At 39.5% G+C, this 27,818-nt stretch overlaps 1 protein-coding gene across 1 annotated transcript; it reads left to right on the top strand.

Moving 5' to 3' along the window:
• Positions 1 to 79: 79 nt before the first annotated feature.
• LOC137335238 (glucose-induced degradation protein 8 homolog) lies at positions 80 to 27,526 on the top strand. The gene is made up of 5 exons (XM_068000493.1): positions 80 to 162; positions 6,736 to 6,863; positions 14,742 to 14,938; positions 20,793 to 20,990; positions 24,189 to 27,526. The coding sequence occupies exons 2-5, from the start codon at positions 6,746 to 6,748 to the stop codon at positions 24,360 to 24,362; spliced, it is 687 nt and encodes a 228-aa protein (XP_067856594.1). The 5' UTR covers positions 80 to 162; positions 6,736 to 6,745; the 3' UTR covers positions 24,363 to 27,526.
• The last annotated feature ends 292 nt before the right edge of the window (positions 27,527 to 27,818 follow it).

Below are 27,818 nucleotides of genomic sequence, written 5' to 3'. Positions count from 1 at the left end.
TAGTCGAATGGCTCTGATCAGTAAATCACCAATCCGCGCTGTAGAAGGAGGTAGGCAAGTTCGGTTGAATCGTGCAAGTTCAACCAAACTTTTCATTGACGGAAAGATCGCGAGTTTTCCTGCTTTCGGATTTGGGTACAAACAAAACCTTCCACATTTGAGGTACGTTCGCTTAGTTTAAAATCTAGCGCCTTGAAAGCGTCTATTGTTTTTAAACCACCGTGTGCAAATGAAACTAAATGAGGCTATTAAATGTTCCTGCGACTCTGTTTAAGCTGATAATGTTTTTGTTTATGTGGGGCAAGTTGTATTGTTTGTCCCCTACACGTAGGCCTCGGCGACGCAGTGACTACCCCGCCCCCCCCCCCCCCCATGTAAAAATTCCATATCGAGCATTACAATCCTTTCACTGCTTGAACAAACTTGATTCACTTACGAACGTTTCTACATCACAGTTTGCTTTAAAACTTCATTTTAACGTAGGCGGTGGGTTAGGGAATGATGAGTGGAGCCCTTATGAAGAAGGAAATCTTCAGCAGTTTTTGAGATTAAGGTCTGTACATGTTGTAGGTGTGTATCTTCCAATATGGATTAAGATATTCTAGAGCTTGGTTTAATTTGTTGAAATATGAATAAAAATAGAAGGCCCATGTCGGTTTCTAAGTTGAAACATTTATTAGTTCTAGTAAATACAAGGTAGAATTTCAGCTTTCAGAAGATTAAACTTTCTCGTTCTTTACATTTTGTGTAAAACATGACCTTTCGGCTGAACAGATATCATTTTCGGTCTGTGGAACAAACTTTTAAAATGTAGCAATTTAAAGGTTTTATTAAGTGTGTATATATATTTCCAACAGCAGTTTTAAATGTAAGTAAACAGGATTTTCACTTGTTACAAATATGTTTACTAACATTTTTACAGCACTCCACAGGGACTAGAAACATCTCACAGTGCTTTGTGGAATAATGAAGGAAAAAAGTGAATACAAGCAAAAAGAGAACGAGCTAGGGAATTGAGCTGAAAGTACAATCAAAGAAGTTTTTTTTGATGGAATGTAAAAACATGGTATCAAGATGGAGGGACTTTCACAAGACAGGGTGAAGTGCCAAAGGAGCAGCTGCTGATGGTGGAGTGGGGACAAGGAATAGTGTGGGAGGTAGGGAGTGGGCATTGTGCGATGTATAGTTGGAGTTGATCGCCGAGGTAGGCTGGGTAAGGACGAAGGTGTAGACCTTTACAAGGATATCTGATTTTGGGAGTGCATGACTGGGTGTGTGGATATGTATGGTAACATGGACTTGGAATGAGTTGTAATTTATGGAGAGTAGAAGCTAGCTATCAGTGTACTTGAGAAATCAAACTTTGAGATGATAGAGTTTGGATTACAGTTTTGATGCTAGTGGGGGAGAAGTGAGGCAGGTGATGTGAAGATGGAAGAAAGCAGACTTAGTAATGGAACAGAAGAGGGGAATAAAAACTCACTCCAGTTAAGCAGTATGCCAAGGCTCTGCCCCTCCAGTTCCACCTGGGAGGTTGATGGAGTCAAAGCAGATACTTATAGATGCTAGTGGGGGCTAAAGAATATGACTTTGGTCTTGGCAACATAACATTTTACAAGTTTTCAATAAATTCAGACCCTGTTTGGTTCATCATAACATACATCATATGTAATATATCTGCACTGGGTATCACCATTTGTTCTGTATCTTCTGCATTTTGTGACCCTCAGATTGGCAGTCAGGTGATATGGGATGATATCAACCATTTCCTCACCAACTGGAGGTTTGGATATGGCTTTCAGGTGTCATTGTCAGGTAGCTAATTTGAGGTAGTAGATTTAAGAGAGAATGAAAAAAAGGAGGTTCCTGTAACACCCCTTTCAGACAACTGGACCGAAATAATAAAAAAAAGGCTTGTGTCAGTGCTGAAGTGTTTTGACTTCATCAGCTGCATAGTTGTGTTCATACCATCAAGTTTAAATCTACGTTCCTATTAATTTGTTTAATTCTCCGAACTTATCATTCTCATTTAGGATTTATCCACCATTGAGGTATTAGTGCTAAGAAAAGCTATTTCTAAGCCCACAGCACAGGACAAAACAGCAAATAAGAAATATAAGTGCAAATGGAACTGAATTTGGGCTTTAATGGCTGATTGCTTGGGGGCTGCAATTTGAACGCCCATGTGATATTTATTTTAAATGACAAATAAAATGAATGCAATTTTTTTAAGTAATGGGTTCAATCCAAATTTTTTTGTGGATTTAAAAAAAACACAATTCAACTGACCGTGGGCAGTACCACAGGCAACTTACTATTAAAAGTAATGTCCTTTAGGGTAGGAAACCTGCTGACTTTACCCAGTCTGGTCTAATTGTGATTCCAGTCCCACACCAATGTGGTTGACTCTTAACTGCCCTCTAAAGTGGCCTAGCAAGCAGCTCAGTTGTATCCAAGGCAGCTATGGATGGACAATAAATACTGGCCTTGCCAACAATACCCACATCCTGAGAGTTAATTTAAAAAAAAATCTAAACTGCCCATGCAATTTCCCTTTTCTAAACTTGAGTTTGTTGCTATCTGAAACATATTGGATTTTAGTTTATCTATCCCATTAAGAATCTTGAATACTTGGAAAGACATAGCCCATGGACTTCTCTTCTCCAGAATAAACAATCCCAGGGTCTTTCAACCTCTCATAGCTCAGATGTCTTCATCTAGGGATCAAATTTGACTTTTTCTGCACCACTTCAATGCCTGATATCCTTGCTGTAATACATGTGACTAGGATTGTACACAGTAATCTGGGATGTGGCTGTACCAGTACCTTGTGCAGACTCAACACTTGTTTATGCTGACAGATATCTAACATTTCACCAGCATGCATTCTACCTCTTGAATGCTTCTTGTTTATGCAGGGGCAGATTATTTTCCACCATTAATCCTTAATTCTAAGCATGTTTCAGCCAAATCCAAATCGCCTTTTGCCATAATAAATGTGCCATCACACTACTTTCCATGTAATCTAGGTCAGGGAATTTGGAGTACTTTGTCAAATAGATAGATGGGTATAATGCAGTTATTTGTTTGATTTCTGTTATTGCCTTGAATTCTGATCTAGCTATTGAAGAAGGTTTTGACAATCTATAATGAACTAGAAATTTCTAAAGGAAATAAGTAGTTTTATCAAAGCAACTATTAACATTGCCCCTGCAAACTACAGTAAATGTCTCACATGTACTGTTTATTAGAGTACCATTGCTACTCTTGGAACAGTTATTGGCGCACTGTTGAAATAATAACAATGCTGTTGGCTATTACAGTATAGTAGAAACCACAGTGCACTTAGAATGTTCATTTGGAATTTTGACCTAGTGCACTTTCTGTTCTACCTGCCTTAAATGTGATGCATTTACATTTTTGAACAAGATAAAGTTCTGTGATTTAATACAGTAATGAGCTCCAAGATATGCATGTGAGATCTTAATGTAGCTAAAAATAAAATTGATTTCACCTTTTTGAGAGAATGATTTCTTGAAAAATGTACATATTATTTGTTATTGCCTAAATACGTATATCCATGTTGCCTAAATATGGTTCTGGTTGTGGATAACTTCATGCTGCATGTTCTGTTGTAAGTAACAGTTGCTATTTGTATATCCATCTTGGGGATCGTCTTGCAAGACATCAACCCAGAATTCCCAAATTCAGGTAACTCTCAAGATTGAAGTATGTAGAAGGAGGCAAAAACCTCCAAATGGATCGACAAATACTTAGTGATAACATGCTGTTAATTTCCAAAGAGAGAAATGGCAGCTCCCAAGTAGATAGAAAATATGCATCTTGAAACTTGTTTTTTTTATATGTATGTGATGAGTTAATGTTAAAAGCTACATATTGGCAGACTGTTCCATGTATTAAATAAGTTTTTTGGACTGTGGCTTGGGAGTTTTTCCTTTAGATTACTTTTTTAAAAAGAAGACTGAATGATGAGGTGTAGCCAGTTGGCTAAGAATCTAGCCTTGCCACAACAAAGTTTACAACATATTTTGTATGTAGGCTTGTAGCTGAATTTTTTTTTGTAAATTATGTAATAATTTTAATTTTTATCTTCAATCCAAAAAAGTTTTTAAATCACATTTCTGCTGATCTAATATTTGGTTAATCCAGTGGATACCGAGCATATATTTCTAAAAAAAATTGTTTTTTTGTTTGTTTTTAACTTCTGCATATCTTACAATTCCATTTAATATATAGAGGATTACTTTTTAAAACCGTGATGACCATGTGTTATCATTTTTGATATCATGTGTTATCATGTATTTGACTTTACTTTTGCTGTGCAAGATGAATTCTGATAATTATTCTTAAGTTGAAATCTATTCTAAATTTGTCCAACAGCTAAAATTACTTAATGCTTCTGTCAGAATATGATGTGGAGATGCCGGTGATGGACTGGGGTGGACAGATGTAAGGAATCTTACAACACCAGGTTATAGTCCAACAAATTTATTTTAAAATCACAAGCTTTCGGAGACGAAGGGGATAATCTCCGAAAGCTTGTGATTTTAAAATAAATTTGTTGGACTATAACCTGGTGTTGTAAGATTCCTTACATCTGTCAGAATATGCATTTTGAAATCTGAGAAGGGCATTGTGAGAAAATAAGTTGAACCTCACCTATCTTTATAAAGGGATCCAAGGTAGGCTGAATATTTCACCAATGCTGGTGTAAAAATCAGAAAGGTGATGGGCAAAATTCAAATTAAGAGCCATGGTACATATTTTACCACAGCACAATATTTAAAATCATTATCTATCAACATTGTAAGGATAATGAAATAAAATTAGAGGTACAATTTTAAAATTTATTTATATAACGATGCTTTAACAACTATTGTGACGTTCCCAAAAAAAACTCTCCATTTGCAGCATCTTCCTGAGATTTGTATTCTTTCTTGAACCCATGGCATCTCCCATGTTGTCAGTTGATTTGTTTTTTGCATACAAGATGGTGACAGATAGAAACAAGACTTTAGAAACTTGTTTCAGAGAGCTACATCATGGCCAGAGTCTGCAATTACATTGTGACAACAAAATTAAGCAGGAAAAGTTGACACAGCAATTTATAATGGCAAATACTGACAGAAATGAAGTACGAACCTGGAGTACTGCATACAGTTTTGGTCTCCTTATCTAAGGAAGGATATATTTGCCTTGGAGGCAGTGCAACGAAGGTTCACTAGATTAATTCCTGGGTTGAGAGGGCTATCCTATGAAGGGAGGTTGAGTAAAATGGGCCCATACTCTCTGCTGTTTAGAAGAATGAGAGGTGATCTCGTTGAAACATATAAGATTATGAGGGGTCTTGACAGAGTAGATGCTGAGAGATTGTTTCCCCTGTCTAGAGATTCTAGAACTAGGGAGGGCATAGTCTCAGGATGAGGGGTCAGCCATTCAAGACTGAGATGAAGAGGAATTTCTTCACGCAGAGGGTTGTGAATCTACCCCAGAGGGCTATGGATGCTGAGTCATTGAATATATTCAAGGCTGAGATGGATAGATTTTTGGATTCTATGGGGATCAGGCGGGAAAGTGGAGTTGAGGTCGAAGATCAGCCATGATCTGATTGAATGGCGGAGCAGGCTCGAGGGGCCGTATGGCCTACTCCTACTCCTATTTCTTATATTCTTATGAAATGCATAACCATAAATCATGACATGAAGCAAGTTTTGTGGACTGGAAATGCATGCCGTATGCAAGATTTTTAATGTATACAGATATATAGACAACCAGTAAATTATTTTGATCAAGTGCATTTTCAGATTGTGTCCAAATATCTGTTAGATGTGCAGTTTGTTGCTATCACTTCAATTTTTTTATTGCTATGGTAGTATCCTGATTTGATTTTGGGTAGCAAATGTAATGTAGCATTTCTTGCATAACAAATGCAAGTTTTTTAATGTCCTTTTACCTTCCTCTGATTTGTTGTTTCTTATATTCTGATAATTTAGACTAAATGCCATCTTTCCCACTTCAACGAAGTTCTATCAAGCTCATTCCCTCTGAGAATATGGTGTAATCAAATTTTAACATTTATTCATGTCTCTTGACCAAATACTGCAGGAAGTAGTGCACTTGGATGAAGAGAGAGATTTTTTTCAGTTAATAGACATTTTCACTAAAATAACAATAACCAAAGGTTGATAGAATGTACACAGGAGCTCCTTTCTAATAATAACCCTGCATAGATATGTTCTGAAGTTTATAATTTTTCATTAAATTATATATTTTTATGTTTAAAATGCTAACTTATTTACTAATCTAATAATTATGGATGCATTTTATACTCCAGCCTCTGTGAGTGCCCTGTTCTAAATTGTGTTGTCATAAAAATGTTTCTCTTTGTAAATATAAAACAGCATTTTTCTCATTACTGTACCATGATGAACTTCATATAAAAGTTGGTGGAGAAGTGTTTCATTCTCAAGTAATGATCATTTATTTTGATGAGCCCAAAAAAAATAAGTATTAGGAAAAAGTGCTCTATGGTTAATGCAAGTAGATCTATATGGCTGTTTCTATATCTCTGTGTTTTCCATCCGGTATTTTTGATTACTTTTACTTGTCAATTTAAAGATGGTTTGTAGGTTTTTTTTAAGAGTAAGAATTACCTTTCCTTGTTTTAATTAGTCTTCAGGGACATATTTCATTGGTTTATTTTTGTTCTTTTAGGTGTTTCAGAATGAGTTATACAGAAAAGCCTGATGAAATTACTAAAGATGAATGGATGGAAAAACTCAATAATTTACACATCCAAAGAGCTGACATGAATCGTCTCATAATGAACTATCTAGTTACTGGTAAGACTAGTGCAAACTAGACCAATAGGATTTACACATGATTTTGGAAGTGTCTTGTAATAGAATGACCATATTGCAGGCAACATTTTTGCTATCAAATCTGTTTTGCCAAAAAGAAAATTCATCTGAAGAGGAAATTAATTTTCTTAGCATTGAGGCTGCACAAAAAATTGGGACAGCTAAAAGTTTTACATTGAGAGAAAAGTAACTTTAAAAAAAAAACTGTTCCAAATAGTAAAGACTGAAAAGGCTGGTATACACAAGTCTGTCAGGATGTGTAAAGAGAAAAGGCAGGTTAATGTTTCGGGTGTTGTTGCAGGTGGTTCTTCATTTTGTTCCTAATGATATTCTGGTACTAACACCTATGATAAATGATGTAGTACTACTAATGATTAGAACTGTTGCTGTGCTCCTTACTTGTGTTTGGGATGGCCTAGATTCTAAAACCATGCCATTGTGAATGAAAGTGAAATCTAGAATTAATTTTTCCTTATTTTCCTTGCAAGGTAAGTATTCTGCAGTAGAATTGTCCAGAACGTTTCTCAATAGGCCCTCATTGTCACAGAAATAATATAGTCCTCAAAAGGTTAAGTCTAATTGAATGGCCTTAAGATTAACTAAACAAGACTGTCCGTGGAAAATGATTCAGGCTTTTATTTCTTTATTAGCTCAATTAAATAGTAAAGTTTTTTTCCCCATCAGCTGGTCATTTATAGTTGAATTTCCAGAGTTTATTGTTGAAATCAATAAGTACTTAAAAAATGCCACGGCTGTGATATGGAATTCAGGCATGAGAGTGCCACTCTGTAGCTTTGTGCTGCTATTGTTACTCTCTTTTGGCTTTGATTAGTAATTTATCATTGTTTTGAGATGTTTTAGCCAAAAAAACCCCACAAAATATACAATGTCCTATAAAAAAAAATTTGCTGGTACCCTTCAGATTGCAGCAAAATAGTTTTTAGAAGTTCTATGGCTGTTTATGACCAGTGGTTTGGCTGGAGGAGTATGCTGTAATCGAGAGAACTTCCTTACACAATTATGCTGATTGGTCCTTTGAATCCAAATATAGACAGTAGAAGCTATTGGTTTGTGACACATTTTATTTTGGTAGAAGGATCCTGACCACCACCTGTCTCTCCCCCAGTCCAAAGTCACCTGCAATGAATTCAGTTTGATTATTGTGTTTGCGGTCTAATCACAATTTAGTACCAAACTTTCAAAATGTGTAATGCATTTTAATTATGCACCCACAATAGTTTACTTTTTAGGTTGAAGCTGGAGGTAGGCCAATATATGGTCAATGCTATAGGAGATAGAATGACCTCCCTCAAATGAATGAGAACCAGCTACAAAGCTGAAATTGAGGAAGAAATACTGAAGGATTGGAGATGGAATTGAAAAGATCTTAATGTTCCAATGAATCTAGATAATCTTAGGATTAATAATTTTAGGTTAAATTTAGGTAGCATTGGAGGCAGCTTGGATATGGTAGATAAGAGTTACAAAAAGAGCAAAGGCTATGTATGGGTGCACTAGGAAGGGGATTGGAACTGTGGTGGTTGACCACCATGCAGTCAGCAGAGTGTCTCTTGTATCGTAGTAGGTACAGCACAGGATGAGGCTATGCGGCCCATTATGCCTGTGCCGGCTCTATGAAAGAGCTATCCATTTAGTCCCATAGCCCTGTAAATGTTTTCCCTTCAAGTATTTATCCAATTCCCTTTGGAAAGTTACTATTGAATCTGCTTCCACCACCCTTTCAGGCAGTGCATTCCAGATCATTACAACTTGCTGCGTAAAAAAGAAAATGTTTCCTCATGTTGCCTCTGGCTCTTTTGCCAATCACCGTTAATCTGTGTCCTCTGGTTACTGACCCTTCTGCCACTGGAAACAGTTTCTCCTTATTTACTCTAGCAAAACCATTCATCATTTTGAACTCCTCTATCAAACCTCCCCTTCACCTTCTCTGTTCTAAGGAGAACAACCCCAGCTTCTCCAGTCTCTCCACATAATTGAAGTCTGTCATCCCTAGAACCATTCTAGTAAATCTCTTCTGCACCCTCTCTAAGGCCTTGACATCCTTCCTAAAGTGTGGTGCCCAGAATTGAACACAATACTCCAGCTGAGGCCTAACCAGTGTTTTATAAAGATTTAGCATAACTTCCTTGCTTTTGTACTCTCTGCCTCTATTAATAAGCCCAGGATCTCGTATGCTTTATTAACAGCTTTCTCAACTTGTCCTGCCACCTTCAAAGGTTTGTGTATGTGTACCCCCAGGTTTCTCTGTTCCTGCACCCCCTTTGATTTTGTACCATTTCGTTTATTGTCTCTCCTCATTCTTCCTACCAAAATGCATCACTTCATACTTCTCTGTTTTAAATTTCATCTGCCATGTGTCTGCCCATTTCATCAGTCTGTCTATGTCCTCCTGAAGTCTGTTACTATTCTCCACATTGTTTACTACATTTCCGAGTTTCGTGTCATCTGCAAACTTTGAAATTATACCCCCTATACCCAAGTCCAGGTCATTAATATATATCAAAAAGAGCAGTGGTCCTAATACTGACCCCTGGGGAACACCATTGTATACTTTCCTCCAGTCTGAAAAACAATCGTTCACCATTACTCTCTGCTTTCTATCCCCTAGCCAATTTTGTATCCACGCTCTCTCTGTCCCTTTAATCCCATGGGCTTTAATTTTGCAAACAAGTCTATTATGTGGTACTTTATCAAACGCCTTTTGAAAGTCCATATACACATCAACCACACTACCCTCATCAACCCTCTCTGTTACTTCATCAAAGAACTCAATCAAGTTAGTCTAACATGATTTTCCTTTAACAAATCCATGCTGACTTTCATTAGCCCATACTTTTCCAAGTGCCAATTAATTTTGTCCCGGATTATTGTCTCTAAAAGTTTCTCCACCACCGACGTTAGGCTGACTGGCCTGTAATTGCCAGATTTATCCCTCTTCCCCTTTTTTGAACAGGGGTTTAACATTTGCAATCGTCCAGTACTCCGGCACCATCCCCATATCTAAAGAGGATTTAAATATTGTAGCCAAAGCATCCGCAATTTGCACCCTTCCCTCAGTAACCTAGGATGCATCCATCTGAACCTGGTGACTTTTCTACTTTGAGTACTGCCAATCTTTTAAGTTCCTCCTCTTTATCTATTTTTATCCTATCCAATATCGCTACTACCTCCTCCTTTACTGCCACAATGGCAGCATCCTCTTCTCTAGTGAAGACGGATGCAAAGTATTCATTTAGTGCCTCAGCCAAACCCTCTGCCTCCGCAAGAAGATCTCCTTTTTTGTCCCTAATCAGTACCACGCTTCCTTTGACTACCCTTTTAGTATTTATATGTTTATAAAAGACCTTTGGGTTCTCTTTTATAAGAAAATAAGAACATAAGAAATTGGAGCAGGAGTAGGCCAATCGGCCCCTCGAGCCTGCTCCGCCATTCAATAAGATCATGGCTGATCTGATCCCAACCACAAATCTAAAGAACACAAGAAGTCGGAGCAGGACCCGGCCACATAGCCCCTGGGCCCTCTCCGCCACCCACAGGGCATTGACCGATCCGAACTCAGCTTCATGTCCAATTTCCTGCCCGCTCCCCATAACCCCTAATTCCCTTTACTTCTAGGAAACTGTCTATTTCTGTTTTAAATTTATTTAATGATGTAGCTTCCACAGCTTCCTGGGGCAGCAAATTCCACAGACCGACCACCCTCTGAGTGAAGAAGTTTCTCCTCATCTCAGTTTTGAAAGAGCAGCCCCTTATTCTAAGATTATGCCCCCTAGTTCTAGTTTCACCCATCTTTGGGAACATCCTTACTGCATCCACCCGATCAAGACCCTTCACAATCTTATATGTTTCAATAAGATCGCCTCTCATTCTTCTGAACTCCAATGAGTAGAGTCCCAATCTACTCAACCTCTCCTCATATGTCCGCCCCCTCATCCCCGGGATTAACCGAGTGAACCTTCTTTGTACTGCCTCGAGAGCAAGTATGTCTTTTCTTAAGTATGGAGACCAAAACTGTATGCAGTATTCCAGGTGCGGTCTCACCAATACCTTATATAACTGCAGCAATACCTCCTTGTTTTTATATTCTATCCCCCTAGCAATAAAAGCCAACATTCCGTTGGCTTTCTTGATCACCTGCTGCACCTGCTAATATATTCTCATACTCTCTCTTTACCCCTCTTATTTCCTTTTTTAGATCTCCACTGTTCTTTGTGTATTCAGCCTGGTTCTCTACTGTATTATGAACCTTACATTCGTCATAAGCCTCCTTTTTCTATTTCCTTTTAATCTCTCTTTATCTTTAGTCATCCAGGGAACTCAAGCTTTGGATGCCCTTCCTTTTCCCCTCGTAGGAATGTGTCGACTCTGTACCCGAACCAACTCCTGCTTGAAGGCCTCCCGTTGTTAATTAATGTCTTGCCTATTAATTTTTGATTCCAATTCACCGGGGCAAGATCCCTTTTTAACTCACTAAAATTTGCCCTTCTCTAGTTAAGCATTTTCACATTTGATCATTCCTTGTCCTTTTCCATAACTATTCTAAACCTAATGATATTATGATCACTGTCCCCAAATGCTCCCCCACTGAAACATGCTCCACCTGCCCCACTTCATCCCCCAGAACTAGATCCAGCACTATTTCCTTCTTGGTTGGGCTGGAAACACACTGTTTCAAAAAGTTCTCTTGAACACATTTCAGGAATTCCTCCCCCTCTTTGCCCTTTACACTGTTACTGCCCCATTCTATATTTCTTGCATCTTTCTGTACTTTGCCTGCAAATGTTCTCCTCTATCTCCTTCCCACTGTTTGGTGGCCTATAGTATACACCCAGTAGCATAATAGCTCCTCTGTTGTTCCTTCCTTCTAACCAAATAGATTCTGTCTTTGACCCCAAAACTACATCATCCCTTTTCAGTGCTATAATAGTTTCTTTGATCAATACTGCCACTCCCCCACCCCCAGCTCTTTCTTTTATAGAATCATAGAAAGTTACGGCACAGAAGGAGGCCATTTGGCCCATCTTGTCCATGCCAGCTGAAAAAGAGCTATCCAGCTTAATCCCACTTTCCAGCACTTGGTCCATAGCCCTGTAGGTTACAGAACTTCAAGTGCACATCCAAGTACTTTTTAAGAGTTGAGGGTTTCTGCTTCTACCAGGCAGTGAGATCCAGGCCCCTACCGCTCTCTGGGTGAAAAAAAATGCTCCTCAGCTCCCGTCTAATCCTTCTACCAATTACTTTAAATCTAAGCCCCCTGGTCACTGACCCCTCTGCTAAGGGAAATAGGTCCTCCCTATCTACTCTATCTAGTCCCGTCAAAATTTTATATACCTCAATGAAATCTCACCTCAGCTTCCTTTGTTCCAAAGAAAACAACCCCAGCCTATCCAATCTTTTCTCATAGCGAAAGTTCTCCAGCCCTTGCAACATCCTTATAAATCTCCTCTGTATCCTCTCTAGTGCAATTACATCTTTCCTGTAATGTTTTGACCAGAACTGTACGCAGTACTCAAGCTGTGGCCTAACCAATGTTTTACACAGTTCCAGCATAACCTCCCTGCTTTTATACTCTATGCCTTGGCTAATAAAGGAAAGTATCCTGTATGCCTTTTTAACTATCTTATCTACCTGTCCTTTTACCTTCAGGGATCTGTGGCCATGCACTCCAAGGTCTCTTTGTTCCTCTACACCTCTCACTATCTTCCCATTTATTGTGTACTCCCTTGCTTTGTTCGCCCTCCCCAAATGCATTACCTTACACTTCTCCGGATTGAATTCCATTTGCCACTTTTCTGCCCACCTGACCAGCCTGTTATATCTTCCTGCAGTCTACAGCTTTCCTCCTCACTATCAACCACACGGCCAATTTTTGTATAATCTACAAACTTCTTGATCAAGCCCCCCCACATTCAAGTCCAAATCATTAATATACACCACAAAAAGCAAGGGACCCCACTGGAAACAGCCTTCCAGTCGCAAAAATGCCCGTCAACCTTTACCCTTTGCTTCCTGCCACTGAGCCAATTTTGGATCCAACTAACCACTTTCCCTTGGATCCCATGGGTTTTACTTTTTTGACCAGTCTGCCATGTGGGACCTTGTCAAAAGCTTTGCTAAAATCCATGTACACTACATCCAATGCGTTACCCTCATCGACCCACCTTGTTACCTGCTCAATCAAGTTCGGCAGACATGACCTTCCCTTAACAAATCCATGCTGACTGTCCTTGATTAACCCGTGCCTTTCTAAATGACGATTTATGCTGTCCCTCAGAATCGATTCCAATAATTTGCCCACCACTGAGGTTAGACTGACTGGCCTATAATTATTCGGTCTATCTCTTTTTTTCTCCCTTTTTAAACAACAGTACGACGTTAGCAATCCTCCAGCACCACGCCTGTAGCCAGGGAGGATTGGAAAATAATAGTCATAGCCTCCGTTATTTCCTCCCTTGCTTCTCTTAGCAGCCTGGCATACATTTCACACGGGCCTGGTGATTTATCTACTTTCAAAGATGCTGAACCCCTTAATACTTTCTCACTATGTTTATCCCATCCAATATTTCACACTCCTCCTCCTTAACTACAATCTCTGCATTGTCCCCTTCTTTTGTGAAGACAGACGCAAAGTATTCATTAAGAACCATACCCACATCTTCCGCCTCCACACGTAGATTACCTTTTTGGTCTCTAATAGGCCCTACTCTTTCCTTAGTTGTCCTCTTGCTCTTTATGTATTTATAAAACATTTTGGGGTTTTCCTTAATTTTACTTGCCAGTATTTTTTCATGCCCTCTCTTTGCTTTCCTAATTTCCTTTTTAATTTCACCCCTGCACTTTCTATACTCCTAGGCTTTCTGCAGTATTGAGCTCTTGGTGTCTGACATAAGCTTCCCTTTTTTGCCTTATCTTACCATGTATGCTCCATGTCATCCAGGGGCTCTAGAATTGGCAGTCCCACCCTTTTTCATTGTGGGAACATGTTTACTCTGAACCTCTTGAATCTCCCCCTTCTTTCCTTCCCTCTTTCATTCCTTCCCTATCTTTCCTGAATACCTTGTAGCAGGAATGTAATCCTCCTCTTTGAGCCAGATCTCTCTTATTGCCACTATATCGTAGTCCCATGTGGTGACTTGAGCTTGCAGCTCCCCAACCTTATTTACCGTGCTACGTGCATTTACGCACACGCACTCCAATCTCATCTTAGACTATGTCGCATTTGCCTCCAGTCTAATCCCTCCTATTTCTGAACTTCTCTTTACTCTAGTGCTACTTGCCCCTCCCGGTGCTCTGCACCTTGTTTCTCCCCTCTCCTGTTTCCTCCTGGTGCCCATCCTCCTCCTGCCAAATTAGTTTTAAACCCTTTGCCACAGCGCTCGTTAACCCACGTGCGAGGACATTGGTCCCAGCTCCCGTTGAGGTGCAACCAGTCCATCTTGAACAGATCCCTCCTACCCCAGAACTGGTCCCAATGCCCCAGGAATCTGAAGCCCTCCCTCCTGCACCTTTGCTCCAGCCACACATTAACCTGTCTTCTCCTACTATTCCTACACTCATTAACACGTGTGACTTGCATTTTGATGCTGCATTGGAGAGGTGCAAGGGAAAGACCATAGATCACAGCAGGCATTCTTTCAAAGTATAGCTGCACGAGGTGCATGGAATTAAAATCACCCATACTGTGGGAAATTATGTGAGCTGAAAAATCACCAAATTTCACATTAACATCTTTAGGAATAGTTTTGAAAGCTAGAAATATTGTGAAATTTTTAAAGCTAAAAATTAACAATCTTACTGCTAATAGAGGCATCTTTTGTTTTATGTATAATTTTGTTTCAGAAGGATTTAAGGAAGCAGCAGAAAAGTTTAGAGTGGAATCTGGGATAGAGCCTAGTGTTGATCCGGACACCCTTGATGAACGTATTAAAATTCGCGAAGTGATACTGAATGGACAAATTCAAGAGGCCATTGCACTAATCAATAGTCTGCATCCAGAGCTGCTCGACACAAATCGTTATCTTTACTTCCACTTACAGGTAGGGAAGTCTTCACCTTCAAGTATAAGAAATGCATCTTTTTATTTAAAAGGTGGGGGTGGGGGGGAATCCAGGTCCTATTTGAAAACTCTTGAGTAGCATTTGATGAACTATTGGTTGAAATATGCATTTACAAATTTGTTTTATGTATATTCAACCATTACTCAGACCACAACACACATCTTAAATATACATAAAGATAAATTTTATGAGGCTCCCGGTACAGAACCTTGCTGGATGGGAGCTGAGTTGCAGCTGGGTAATTAAAATTATAGGGCTAATCTGCGACCTGCACTCTTGTCCAGCAAAAATTGCTCTGTAATGTAATGGTCTGTGGTGCTTGATCTCATTCAATCTGGGTGTAAAGCTGAAATTTACCTGGGCTGTTAAGATTATAGTCTGATAGGTACAGAAGTAGGCCATTCAGTCCCTTGATCCTGCTCCATGTTCATTTAGGAAAAACGAGCTCTGACAAAATTAGACAATTCTTTTTGGTCTGTCCGTCAGCCAAATTGAGGAAAAGTTTTTTTAAAAAAAAGTAGCTGATCAAAAAGAATAACTAAATTGAAGGGGGGGGGGCGGGGGTTGGTAAAGAGAGGAGACGTCCTTACTGAACTAATGGTAGTCATTGGTAAACTTGGGTTTTGTTTCTAGTTGTAATTCAGTTCTTGATTAGATTTCAATCATATCTGATTTGTGTGCCGTAAATCATTTAATTTAAATAATTACTGTGATTATCTAATGGGACCATACCTTGTCTGCCAGCTGTATGGGTTCTATACAAGTTTGAGCAATCTCTGCCTAGTGGTTGTGGGTCAACAGCCAAAACTATTCACAAATTGGCAATCTCATTCAGAGAAGCTGTAAGGATGAATGGTGAAGTAGTTGGTGCTGTTTTGAGGTTGGGGTTGAAGACATTATTAGGATGTAGTGGAGAAAAACTGTATTCACATGGTAATTTGACCTGTGAGTGTTTGATCTATTTTGCAGCACTGACTTTGTTCACATTTGAGTATAAAAATCCACTGAAAAACTGTATTTAAAAAGTGCTCTAAATTGAATATTTGTATGATGGATTGGGGCCGATTAGGGCCCATAAATGAGTTCTACTCACTGAGGCAGAGGGCATGGCCGAGGTACTAAATGAGTACTTTCCATCTGTCTTTACCAAGGAAGAAGATGCTGCCAGAGTCTCAGTAAAGGAAGATATAGTTGAGATACTGGATGGGCTAAAAATTGATAAAGAAGAGGTACTAGAAAGACTAGCTGTACTTAAAGTAGATAAGCCATCCGGTCTGGATGGGATGCATCCTAGGTTGCTGAGGGTGGAAATTGCAGAAGTACTGGCCGTAATCTTCCAAACATCCGTAGATGCGGGGGTGGTGCCAGAGGACTGGAGAATTGCAAATGTTACATCCTTGTTCAAAAAAGGGTGTAAGGATAAACCCAGCAACTATAGGCCAGTCAAGTTAACCTCAGGGAAACTTTTAGAAATGATAATCTGGGACAAAATTAAGTCACTTGATGAGTGTGGATTGATTAGGGAAAGCCAGCAAGGATTTGATAAAGGCAAATTGTGTTTAACTAACCTGATAGAGTTTTTGGTAACAGATAGGGTAGATGAGGGCAATGCAGTTGATGTGGTGTATATGGACTTTCATAAGGCGTTTGATAAAGTGCCGCATGGTAGGCTTATCATCAAGATTGCGGCCCATGGAATAAAGGGGGCAGTAGCAACATGGATACAGAATTGGCTAAGTGACAGGAAAGAGAATAGTGATGAATGGTTGTTTTTTGGACTGGAGGGAGGTATACAGTGGTGTTCCCCCAGGGGTCGCTGCTGGTATCACTGCTTTTCTTGATATACATTAATGACTTGGACTTGGGTGTACAGGGCATAATTTCAAAATTTGCAGATGACACAAAACTTGGAAGGGTCATAAACAGTGAGGAGGATAGTGATAGACTTCAAGAGGATATAGACAGGCCGGGCGGACACGTGGCAGATGAAATTTAATGCAGAAAAATGCCATGTGATACATTTCTGTAGGAAGAACGAGGAGAGGCAATATAAACTAGAGGGTACAGGAACAGAGAGATCTGGGGGTATATGTGCACAAATCGTTGAAGGTGGCAGGTTGAGAAAGCGGTTAAAAAGCATATAGGATGCTGGGCTTTATAAATAGAAGCATATAGAGTACAAAAGTATGGAAGTCATGATAAACCTTTATAAAACACTGGTTCAGCCGCAATTGGAGTATTGTGTCCAGTTCTGCGCACTGCACTTCAGGAAAGATGTGAAGGCCTTAGAGAGGATGTAGAAGAGATGTACTAGAATGATTCCAGGGATGAGGGACTTCAGTTACGTGGATAGACTGGAGAAGGTGGGGTTGTACTCCTTGGAACAGAGAAGTTTGCGAGGAGATTTGATAGAGGTATTCAAAATCATGAAGGGCCTAGACAGAGTAGATAGGGAGAAACTGTTCCCATTGGCGGAAGGGTCAAGAACCAGAGGGCATAGATTTAAGGTGATTGGCAAAAGAACCAAAGGTGACATGAGGAAAAACATTTTTACACAGCGAGTGGTTATGATCTGGAATGCACTGCCCGAGGGGGTGGTGGAGGCAGATTCAATCATGGCCTTCAAAAGGGAACTGGATAAGTACTTGAAAGGAAATAATTTGCATGGCTACGGAGATAAGGCAGTGGAGTGGGACTAGCTGGATTGCTCTTGCGTAGAGCCGGCGTGGACTCGATGGGCCGAATGGCCTCCTTCCGTGCTGAAACCTTTCTATGATTCTTCGACTGTAAACATTTTTTTCAAATATATATGGAATTTATTGCACTTCATTGAAGCTTGGATGCTGAAATTCAGACATAAGTCTGATCCTTATTTGTATTTTGAACATAATAAATTTGAATTTGAACTTTGAATCATCCTGATTTCTCAATTTTACAGAAACAACTTGCATTTATTTCTACATACTGTTGTATTAGGGCAGTATCCTTGGCCCACCCATCTTCAGCTGCTTTATCAATGACCTTCCCTCCATCATTAGGTCAGAAATGGGGATGTTCGCTGATGATTGCAGTGCTCAGTTCCATTTGCAACCCCTCAGATAATGAAGCAGTCCATGCCCGCATGCAGCAAGACCTGGAGAACATCCAGGCTTGGGCATTTTTTTTATTCGTTCATGGGATGTGGGCGTCGCTGGCGAGGCCGGCATTTATTACCCATCCCTAATTGCCCTTGAGAAGGTGGTGGTGAGCTGCCGCCTTGAACTGCTGCAGTCCGTGTGGTGAAGGTTCTCCCACAGTGCTGTTAGGAAGGGAGTTCCAGGATTTTGACCCAGCGACGACGAAGGAACGGCGATGTATTTCCAAGTCGGGATGGTGTGTGACTTTGAGGGGAACGTGCAGATGGTGTTCCCATGTGCCTGCTGCTCTTGTCCTTCTAAGTGGTAGAGGTCACGGGTTTGGGAGGTGCTGTCGAAGAAGCCTTGGCGAGTTGCTGCAGTGCATCCTGTGGATGGTACACACTGCAGCCACAGTGCGCCGGTGGTGAAGGGAGTGAATGTTTAGGGTGGTGGATGGGGTGCCAATCAAGCAGGCTGCTTTGTCCTGGATGGTGTTGAGCTTCTTGAGTGTTGTTGGAGCTGCACTCATCCAGGCAAGTGGAGAGTATTCCATCTCACTCCTGACTTGTGCCTTGTAGATGGTGGAAAGGCTTTGGGGAGTCAGGCAGTGAGTCACTCGCCGCAGAATACCCAGCCTCTGACCTGCTCATGTAGCCACAGTATTTATGTGGCTGGTCCAGTTAAGTTTCTGGTCAATGGTGACCCCCCAGGATGTTGATGGTGGAGGATTCAGCAATGGTAATGCTGTTGAATGTCAAGGGGAAGTGGTTAGACTCTCTCTTGTTGGAGATGGTCATTGCCTGGCACTTGTCTGGCGCGAATGTTACTTGCCACTTACGAGCCCAAGCCTGGATGTTGTCCAGGCCTTGCTGCATGCAGGCTCGGACTGCTTCATTATTTGAGGGGTTGCGAATGGAACTGAACACTGTGCAATCATCAGCGAACATCCCCATTTCTGACCTTATGATGGAGGGAAGGTCATTGATGAAGCAGCTGAAGATGGTTGGACCTAGGACACCTGAGGAACTCCTGCAGCAATGCCCTGGGGCTGAGATGATTGGCCTCCAACAACCACTACCATCTTCCTTTGTGCTAGGTATGACTCCAGCCACTGGAGAGTTTTCCCCCTGATTCCCATTGACTTCAATTTTACTAGGGCTCCTTGGTGCCACACTCGGTCAAATGCAGCCTTGATGTCAAGGGCAGTCACTCTCACCTCACCTCTGGAATTCAGCTCTTTTGTCCACGTTTGGACCAAGGCTGTAATGAGGTCTGGCGCCGAGTGGTCCTGGCGGAACCCAAACTGAGCATCGGTGAGCAGGTTATTGGTGAGTAAGTGCCGCTTGATAGCACTGTCGACGATACCTTCCATCACTTTGCTGATGATTGAGAGTAGACTGATCGGGCGGTAATTGGCTGATAAGTAGCAAGTAACATTCGCGCCAGACAATGACTCTCTCCAACAAGAGAGAGTCTAACCACCTCCCCTTGACATTCAACGGCATTACCATCGCTGAATCCCCCACCATCAATATCCTGGGGATCACCATTAACCAGAGACTTAACTGGACCAGCCACACAAATACTGTGGCTATAAAATACAAATACTGGTACAGGACTAATTTGCAGTGGAATCTATTGGGCCAGATCATCACAAGAAAACCTTTTCTTTGTAGCTATCCAAACCACATTTATAATGTAACTCTTTCTTTAAATTTCATCTTCCCATGTCTTTCTTATCATCTTTATTTGTTACATTAACAAAGGATTTGTTCAGTTTGTGTAAATGGGAATAGATTTTTCAAGTTATGTATCTATTTTAGCTGCTATTTCCCCCCTCTTTTTAAAAAAAAAAGTTATTACTTTTTTCTGTGCTTCTCAGGCCCTACCATCCATTTTGGCAATGAAGCTTATGGCTGAAAACTGGCTCCAATTTTCTTTTCTCAGATAGTCTGTACCTAGAAGTGTAGCAATTGGTGCTCCTTTTTTAAGCATCAAAGGAGAAGTGCTGCTATTCAAGCTACCTCATAAGCACCTCTGGAAGCTCAGTCACACCCCAGATTAGATTTTTTTTTTGGTGGTGACACACAGGTTAATATTGCTGATTTATTTGTGTGATTTATTGCTTTGTTTTGTTTGCTTTAATTATCCTTATTTATTAGCAGTAGCAATGAAAAATACCTCTTCCTTCTATTTCATCATTTTTTAAACTTTCATTTACTTTAGTCTTTCAACTTTTTTTCTTTTTGCTGCAATACTGCTACAGCATTGCAGATGCAAAACAAATGTTGTCAGGCCGCTTCTATGGTAAAAAAATTTCTTTAAGATAATCTGGATAAAAATTGAATCTGTATTCGTAGGGGTCATCTTTCAAGCACAGTTCTGAACTATTTTTAGTTTTTTACCTGATGGTAAAAAGCTGCTGTGACTAATAACCTTGTATTTACATCATCCATGAATTAATATTTCCCAATGACCTCAATAGTTTTTGACTCTAGTTTTATACTGAAAGATGAAATGCAACCCTTTAGGTGGTATGGTGCTATTACTAGGAATGCAGCAATACTTAGTATGTAAACCAAACTTTGTTATTTGTTTTGTTATTTTTCCAAGGGGGTTAAGAAAAGATGAAAGCTACTGAACAATTGTGGATCAGTAGCATTATTGGCTGTGTTGTTGCATAATTAGACTAATGCTAGTAAATGTGCTTTCTACAGCAACAGCATTTGATTGAGTTGATTCGCCAGCGTGAGACAGAAGCAGCTCTGGAGTTTGCCCAGACTCAGCTTGCTGAGCAGGGTGAGGAGAGTAGAGAGTGTCTGACTGAGATGGAACGTACACTGGCCCTACTAGCTTTTGATAATCCTGAAGAATCACCATTTGGGGATCTGCTTAATATGATGCAGAGGCAAAAGGTAACTGTTTTTCAGTATCTGATCATTAAATATTGTTGTTAGTTGAAGTTTGCTTAGTATGTTAGCTATTTTGGGAACAATGTATTTGTTAAATATGCCAAGTTTTTAATTTCCTCTCTTGTGCAATTAAAATGTGTGGTAAAATTGTCACATTGCATGTAATTATACTATTTTGTATATAATTTAGTAAAAAATTTTATTCTTTAGGATGAAATCCATTGAATAAATAGTCCAGACAGATTTTGAAATGTTGAAATTATGTTTGCACATTGGCTTTAAGTAAACAAATTGTGAATCAATTTTTTTTTAAAGTATTACAATTAATGTAGATGATTACATTTTTTGTTTTTTTTTGAATATTTTGGTTGACTGCCAGTCTCTGTCTAGCTTGGTTGGGTTGGCATCCTATTTGACATAGAGATGAGCTTCCAAGACCGCCTACTTCCACCTCTGTAACATCGCTTGTCTCCGCCCTGCCTCAGCTCATCTGCTGAAACTCTCATCCATGCCTTTGTTACCTCTAGACTTGACTAAACCAATGCTCTCCTGGCTGGCTTCTCATCTTCCACCCTCCATAAACTTGAGCTCATCCAAAACTCTGCTTCCCGTATTCTAACTCTCACCAAGTCCCATTCATCCGTTACCCCTGTGCTCACTGACCTACGTTAGGTCCCAGTCCAGGAACGCTTTGATTTTAAAATTCTCATCCTTGTTTTCAAATCCCTCCATGGCCTCACCCCTCCCTATGTCTAACCTCCTCCAGCCCTATAACCCTCTGAGATCTTAGCATTCCTCCAATTCTTGCCTCTTGCGCATCCCCGATTTTAATCACTTCACCATTGGCGGCTGTGCCTTCAGCTGCCTAGGCCCTAATCTCTTAAAATTCCCTCCCTAAACCTCTCTCCCTCTCTACCCCTCTCTCCTCCTTTAAGACACTCCTTAAAACCTACCTCTTTAACCAAACTTTTGGTCATCTGTCCTAATATCTCCTTATGTGGCTCAGTGTCAAATTTTGTTTGATAACGCTCCTGTGAAGCACCTTGGAACGTTTTACTATGTTAAAGGCACTATGTAAATGCAAGTAGTTATTGTTATGCTTAATTGCTTTCATTGTAAAAATTATTTGGACAACATTTTCACTCTAAGGCAAGTATAATTTACCTTGCCTACCAAGGAACTAGTAATTTATGTAACTTGGCAGTTATAGGGGGAGACAGAGTTACTAGCTAGCATACAGCATCCTTTCCCCTCCCTTCCCAGGTCTGCATTATTCTTTTAAAACTTCACCAAACAAATTATCCAAGGTTGATGGTAGAAGAGCTGCTCTGTAGACCTACAATTTATTTTGGAGCCAATAGAATGACAACATTGTGAAAGATTGTGGTTGTATGTCCGGAAATTATGAATTTCAACTTCTCCATATTTTTGACTTCTACACTTTTACGGGATGTGTTTTTCTAGTGGTTAGTTGACCTAATTTAATATAATTTGTTACAATCTAGTCCACAAACCCCAGGCAACTCGGTTATATTTTCACTCATCTTTTGCATTTTAGTTTGTCATGTTTGAATTTCATGGACATTAAGGTTTGGAAATAGCTGTTCTTAGCTCTTAGCCCCATTGGTAGATAAATCCTACATCAGGATACTATTGGTTACTATCCACAGCTTGAGAAATGGGAACATTGATTTTAAACTTTATATGTAGCCCCCGAGGCTCCATGTCGCACACCTAAGTGGCCTGTGAAGACAACACTTGCCATCTCCTACTGGAGAAACTGTTTCCACTGACAGAGGACACTGATTTAAAATAATTGGCAAAAAAGCCATGGGGGGCAGATGAGGAGAAATGTTTTTACTCAGCGAGTTGTAATGATCTGGAATGCATTGCCTGCAGGGGTGGTGGAAGCAGATTCAATAGTAACTTTCAAAAGGGAATTGGATCTATTTAAAACGGAAAAATTTGTAGGGCTCTGGGGAAAGAGCAGTGGAGTGGGACCAATGGTAGCTCTTTGAGCTGGCACAGGCATGATTGGCTGAGTGGCCTCCTATGATTCTAAAGAGACTGAAAGTAACATCGGGAGAGAACTAAATTGTATTCAACAGAACGGAAACAGCTCACCTACGTAGATTTTCTTCAAATTGAATTGGGATAAAACTTTTTTTAATAATACCTTGTATATGCGACCTTGGTTATAGAATACCTACCTAATAATGTCCTGAACTGACCACTTCAGCCTTCTGATTTCGGCCTCCTATGCATTCTCTCCCCCGCCCATTGCTAGCAGAGCCTTCTTGCCCTTATTTGGGACTGCTTCCTAAACCCCTCTGCCCAACTACTTCAGTCTCCACCTTTAAAAGCGTCCTCAAAACCTCTTTCTCTGACCACACTTTTGATCATCTCTCCTAACTCTTCTATTACCAATCAGTTTCTGTTTCTCCTCAGTGAAGCACCATGGGATATTTCTACATTAAAGATGCGATATAAATGCAAGTTGTTTTCACCATTTCTAGTATAATAATATTGTTCAGTACTCCTTGGAAATTACATTACTGTTACACCTTTGTGTAGCTCATTATTGCCTAACTTATCAGTAAGAATTACAGCAGTCCTTGTGCCAAGGTAAAGCCAAGTGTTAAAGCATACTATGGAGAATGAAATTCCACTTTTATCAAAGAACAGGAGAATCTTTTTCCTCCTGTAATTAATGCCTTACCAACAAAATTATATTCCCAGAAATTGCACACTTCAAAGTTGCACATTCTCACTATTTCATTAATGAGTTAGTTACAGAGGAAAAGTTATCACAGGAATTTTTTTGTGACATTTTTTGTTGCTGTTTTGTTCCCAGCTGCTAATCTTGAAGCAGTTAGGTAATCAAGTGACTCAATCAGGGTTTAGTGTATCCAAGAATGGAAAGGTTCTATCTGATTGTTGACTTGAGTCCACAGATGGCCTCAACTACGCAGCTGTTGATGATTTCTAATATAAAATCCAGGGTCTCCATGTAGGGGCATGGAATCGGGTATGAATCAGTATAAAGATACCAGTCATGAAAAGCTGGTGGTTTTTCATTTTGCCAGTAAAAATGTGTCTCCTGGAACCCAACTGAAGTTTGTGTTTTTTATAGAAACTGAATTTGAATGTCAACTTTAATTGACTACAGTCTTAAATTTATTTGCTTTTTCTTTTGTCTAGGTTTGGAGTGAAGTAAATCAGGCTATTTTGGATTATGAGAATCGTGAATCAACACCCAAGCTAGCCAAACTGCTAAAACTTCTATTATGGGCACAGAATGAATTGGACCACAAGAAAGTTAAATATCCTAAGATGACAGACCTCAGTAAGGGAACAATTGAGGAACCCAAATAAAGGCTGTATGATGGGACTGAACAGGATTATGAAGTGTCTTGCTGTACATTTACTGGTTACAGTATATCAGACAGGACTGTTAATAAATTCACTAATAAATGACAGAACATGTGAATATGACTTTATGGTTAAGAATAATCACATTTAAGGCTGGGATGAACTCCAAAGTATCACCATCGCATTACATCGGGGAACGCCACCAAATGGCTGCTGAAGGGTCAAGGGATTGCAAGATTCACCCCAGTCCTAAATTCATTTTTATGGTAACTTATAACTTTACCAACTTCGCACGTTGGACTGAAAATACAGAGTATTTGGTATTTACTTTTGGCTGCTGTACAGAGTTTCTATTCGCAGTTTCTTTGCTTCATATGCCAACGGTTCTTAAGTGTATGTTTATATATTTTCAAAACAACTTTACTAAAGGTCTGCCTGTTCTCTACTAATATCCATCTTACATCTGAAACTAACCTCATACTTTATTTCTTCTGATGGAATATCCTCAGCAACTTTACTGTTAATACAGTCAGCAGTCCTACTGACTGCTATTAAATTTATTTGGAGCCAGTTGTGGATGTAACATGGATACTAAGAATGTAATTATAGAAAATAACCATTCATTTTACATTTTTGTCAGTCTCATTAAAATTTTCCATTGTGCAGGAAGAAGTTCACATGTTTGTTAATTCTCATTAAGTAGCCTTGTTACCTAACTAAAATCCACAAGCTTATAAGTCATAGTATTTAATCTCAAGGTTTTGTATATTTTGTGGCAATGACTCACTTAGATACGAGTTATTTGTATATAATGCAATTCCTTGCAGAAAAAAGTAGTATAATGATTTCCCAATACAAAAGTGCTTTACACTTTAAAATTCATCTATTGTGCTTTTAAACTCTTTTTTCTTGTGTGCATAACGTGTGTGTTGAGCTTACTGATATGTTTTGTTTAAAGAAATGCTAAGATGTTAATTTATCATTGCATATATCAGCGAATACTTTGGGAATGTACAATGGAAAGCCATTGACAACAATTTTAATTCGTTTTATAGCTTAGGAATACAAATTCTGCGTGTCTGGTACTTTTCAAACAAAATAGTTGACAGTATGTATTTAATTTTCCAGAACTTTTTATTGTTGGCTTAGTAGAAGGAAAATTCCAGATGCAGTCTTCTGTCTTGTAAATATTCCCTAGATCGACTTTAAAAATGTAACTGAGGTACAGATGGGATGAATGCTGGTCCAAGAATGATGAGAACATTTGCACAGAAATAAATGTGGACTTTGATTTTTTTCCCCCCCTTGTTTTCAAGGTTTCCTCACAATAGATTAATACTTTAGGAACTTGTATCAGGAGCAGCTCAGCACAACAGTGAGAAAGCTCCACATCGTGGACATTATTCACATAATTGGTAAACCCTGTTGTACAAATTTAAGATTCTGTAGGGAAACTGTTGGAATTTTGAGTTTTTGTGGAAAATCTTCCTTTTCTGAACAGTTTTAACATCTTTTTGCACAAGCATACGTTGTTCCCTTCAATCTAAAAGTCGTACCGTTTCCCTTTTTCAGTCCTTGAAATGCATATCAGTGGGGTGAACAATTACCCTACTACAGTAATCTGATTGCTACGCTGCCAAATGGCAGTTATTGCTCACACAGACTAGAGTTGCATATGAATAGAAAAGACCATCAGCTCCATTACCCTTCACCATCCAGCAGATGATATAACCATGTGCACAGTCCTCCTATCTCTTGTAATACTGTCTCGTAGGAGAGATGAAAAAAGCCCTTTGGTCAATTCAGCAAAAATTATGGGAATTTTTTTCTAATTCCCTAAGGCGACCGAGCAAACTCCAGGAGACAGCAGTATTAGCCTTTGTACACCACGATCTGAACTAATTAACAATTTACCCCCACAACTGGCAATGTCCTCTTTTATAGTTTGCAGACTAAAGCAACTACTCTGTTTATTTACAGTTAAATAAATACAAAGCACAAGAATTCAGCAAATGTTAAAAATACAAAAAATTTAAACATACGTGAAAGTCCATAATTGGTCAGTTACTCTTTGTAAGGACTTCTTTGGATGGAATATTGAAAGAAGTCTAAAAGCTTGGTTTCTGACCAACTCTTATTGTTTCATGTTGGAAGTGTTGTGTAATGTATTGTCTCAAGCAGTATGTGGTTCGGAGGCTTTTTTGTCTGACCACATGCCAGAACTCAGAGGAACATAGGAATGCACAGGGCCAGAAAGGACCACTATGATCCATCTGCCCAAACACACGGTTGACAAGTATTTATATCCCTCAATCACTTGTCAAAAAAACTATCCAGCTCCTTCTTGAATTTGCTTGACACTATTGCCTCTTCTATCTCCCTGGGCAACTTTTCCATATATTCATCAACCTCATCACAAGGAACATTGGAACCTTGTTCATAAATGTGACTTTTGACAAGCTTTTCTTCCAACTGTATACTTGAGATCTTTACTCTCGTACCCTCTCAATTATTCTTTTCCTATTTCCAAAATCTCCGCTTAGCGCATTCTAATCTTCCATTGTTCCCACTTTCCATGGAGAAACTGGGGGTCTTTAGCCTTGAGAGGGGACCTTTTAGCATTGCACAATATATTGTGGTAAATCCGGAACACTACTTCTGAGACACTAGGACAAGGGGGCATGCGCTAAAACTGGTGAAAGGACAATTTGTGACTGATGTCAGGAGGAATTTCTTCACGTAATGAGTGATTTCCACTTAGATTGCTCTTCTGGTTAGAGTAGTGGAGACAAAAAGCTTTAGATTTATTGACAAGATGGATAATGTTAAAGGGGGGGGTGGAAAAATGTATGTTTTTTTAAAAATCTGGATTGATGAACTTAGTTTTGTGCACCAATTCGATTGGTGAGGGGGGAGAAGGATGTTATGAAACTTTATATGTTGTGGACTATTACTTTTGACGTACAACCTGAACAATTGGAAACAAGTCATTAGAATTAACTGAAGAGATTATAGTGTTTCTTTAAAAAAACAGGCATGTTGATTTTATTTTGGTTGCAAAATTCTCCATGAATATCTTCTAAAATTCACTTAAAAATTTCTTTTGGATTTCATAATTTGCCATTTGAATATAACTATTTACAAATAAAAGTTTTGTTTATGTTTGACCAGTGATCTTAAATACTTCTTTACTTAAGTTCTTCGTTCACATTCTAATGCGCGGTTGTGGTGTAAATACTTTTCCTGACTTTTGAAAATCAAGCCGGTGCATTGCGGTGCCCCCTCTATAAACAATATCTATGGGGGCCATAGTAAGCCTACAACACTACAACAAATATGCAGACTTCCAGCAGAACGCATGCACACTGGTCTGATTCACACTACACATAGGTCTTTTTTAAAATTTTAAATCTTGGCCTACCACCCGCCGCGCCCCCCCCCTTTGAGGCCAGCTGCAAT

Source organism: Heptranchias perlo, chromosome 19, assembly GCF_035084215.1.
Source record: "Heptranchias perlo isolate sHepPer1 chromosome 19, sHepPer1.hap1, whole genome shotgun sequence".
In the NCBI taxonomy this organism is placed as follows: domain Eukaryota; kingdom Metazoa; phylum Chordata; class Chondrichthyes; order Hexanchiformes; family Hexanchidae; genus Heptranchias; species Heptranchias perlo.
This window is presented reverse-complemented; position numbering and strand designations above follow the sequence as displayed.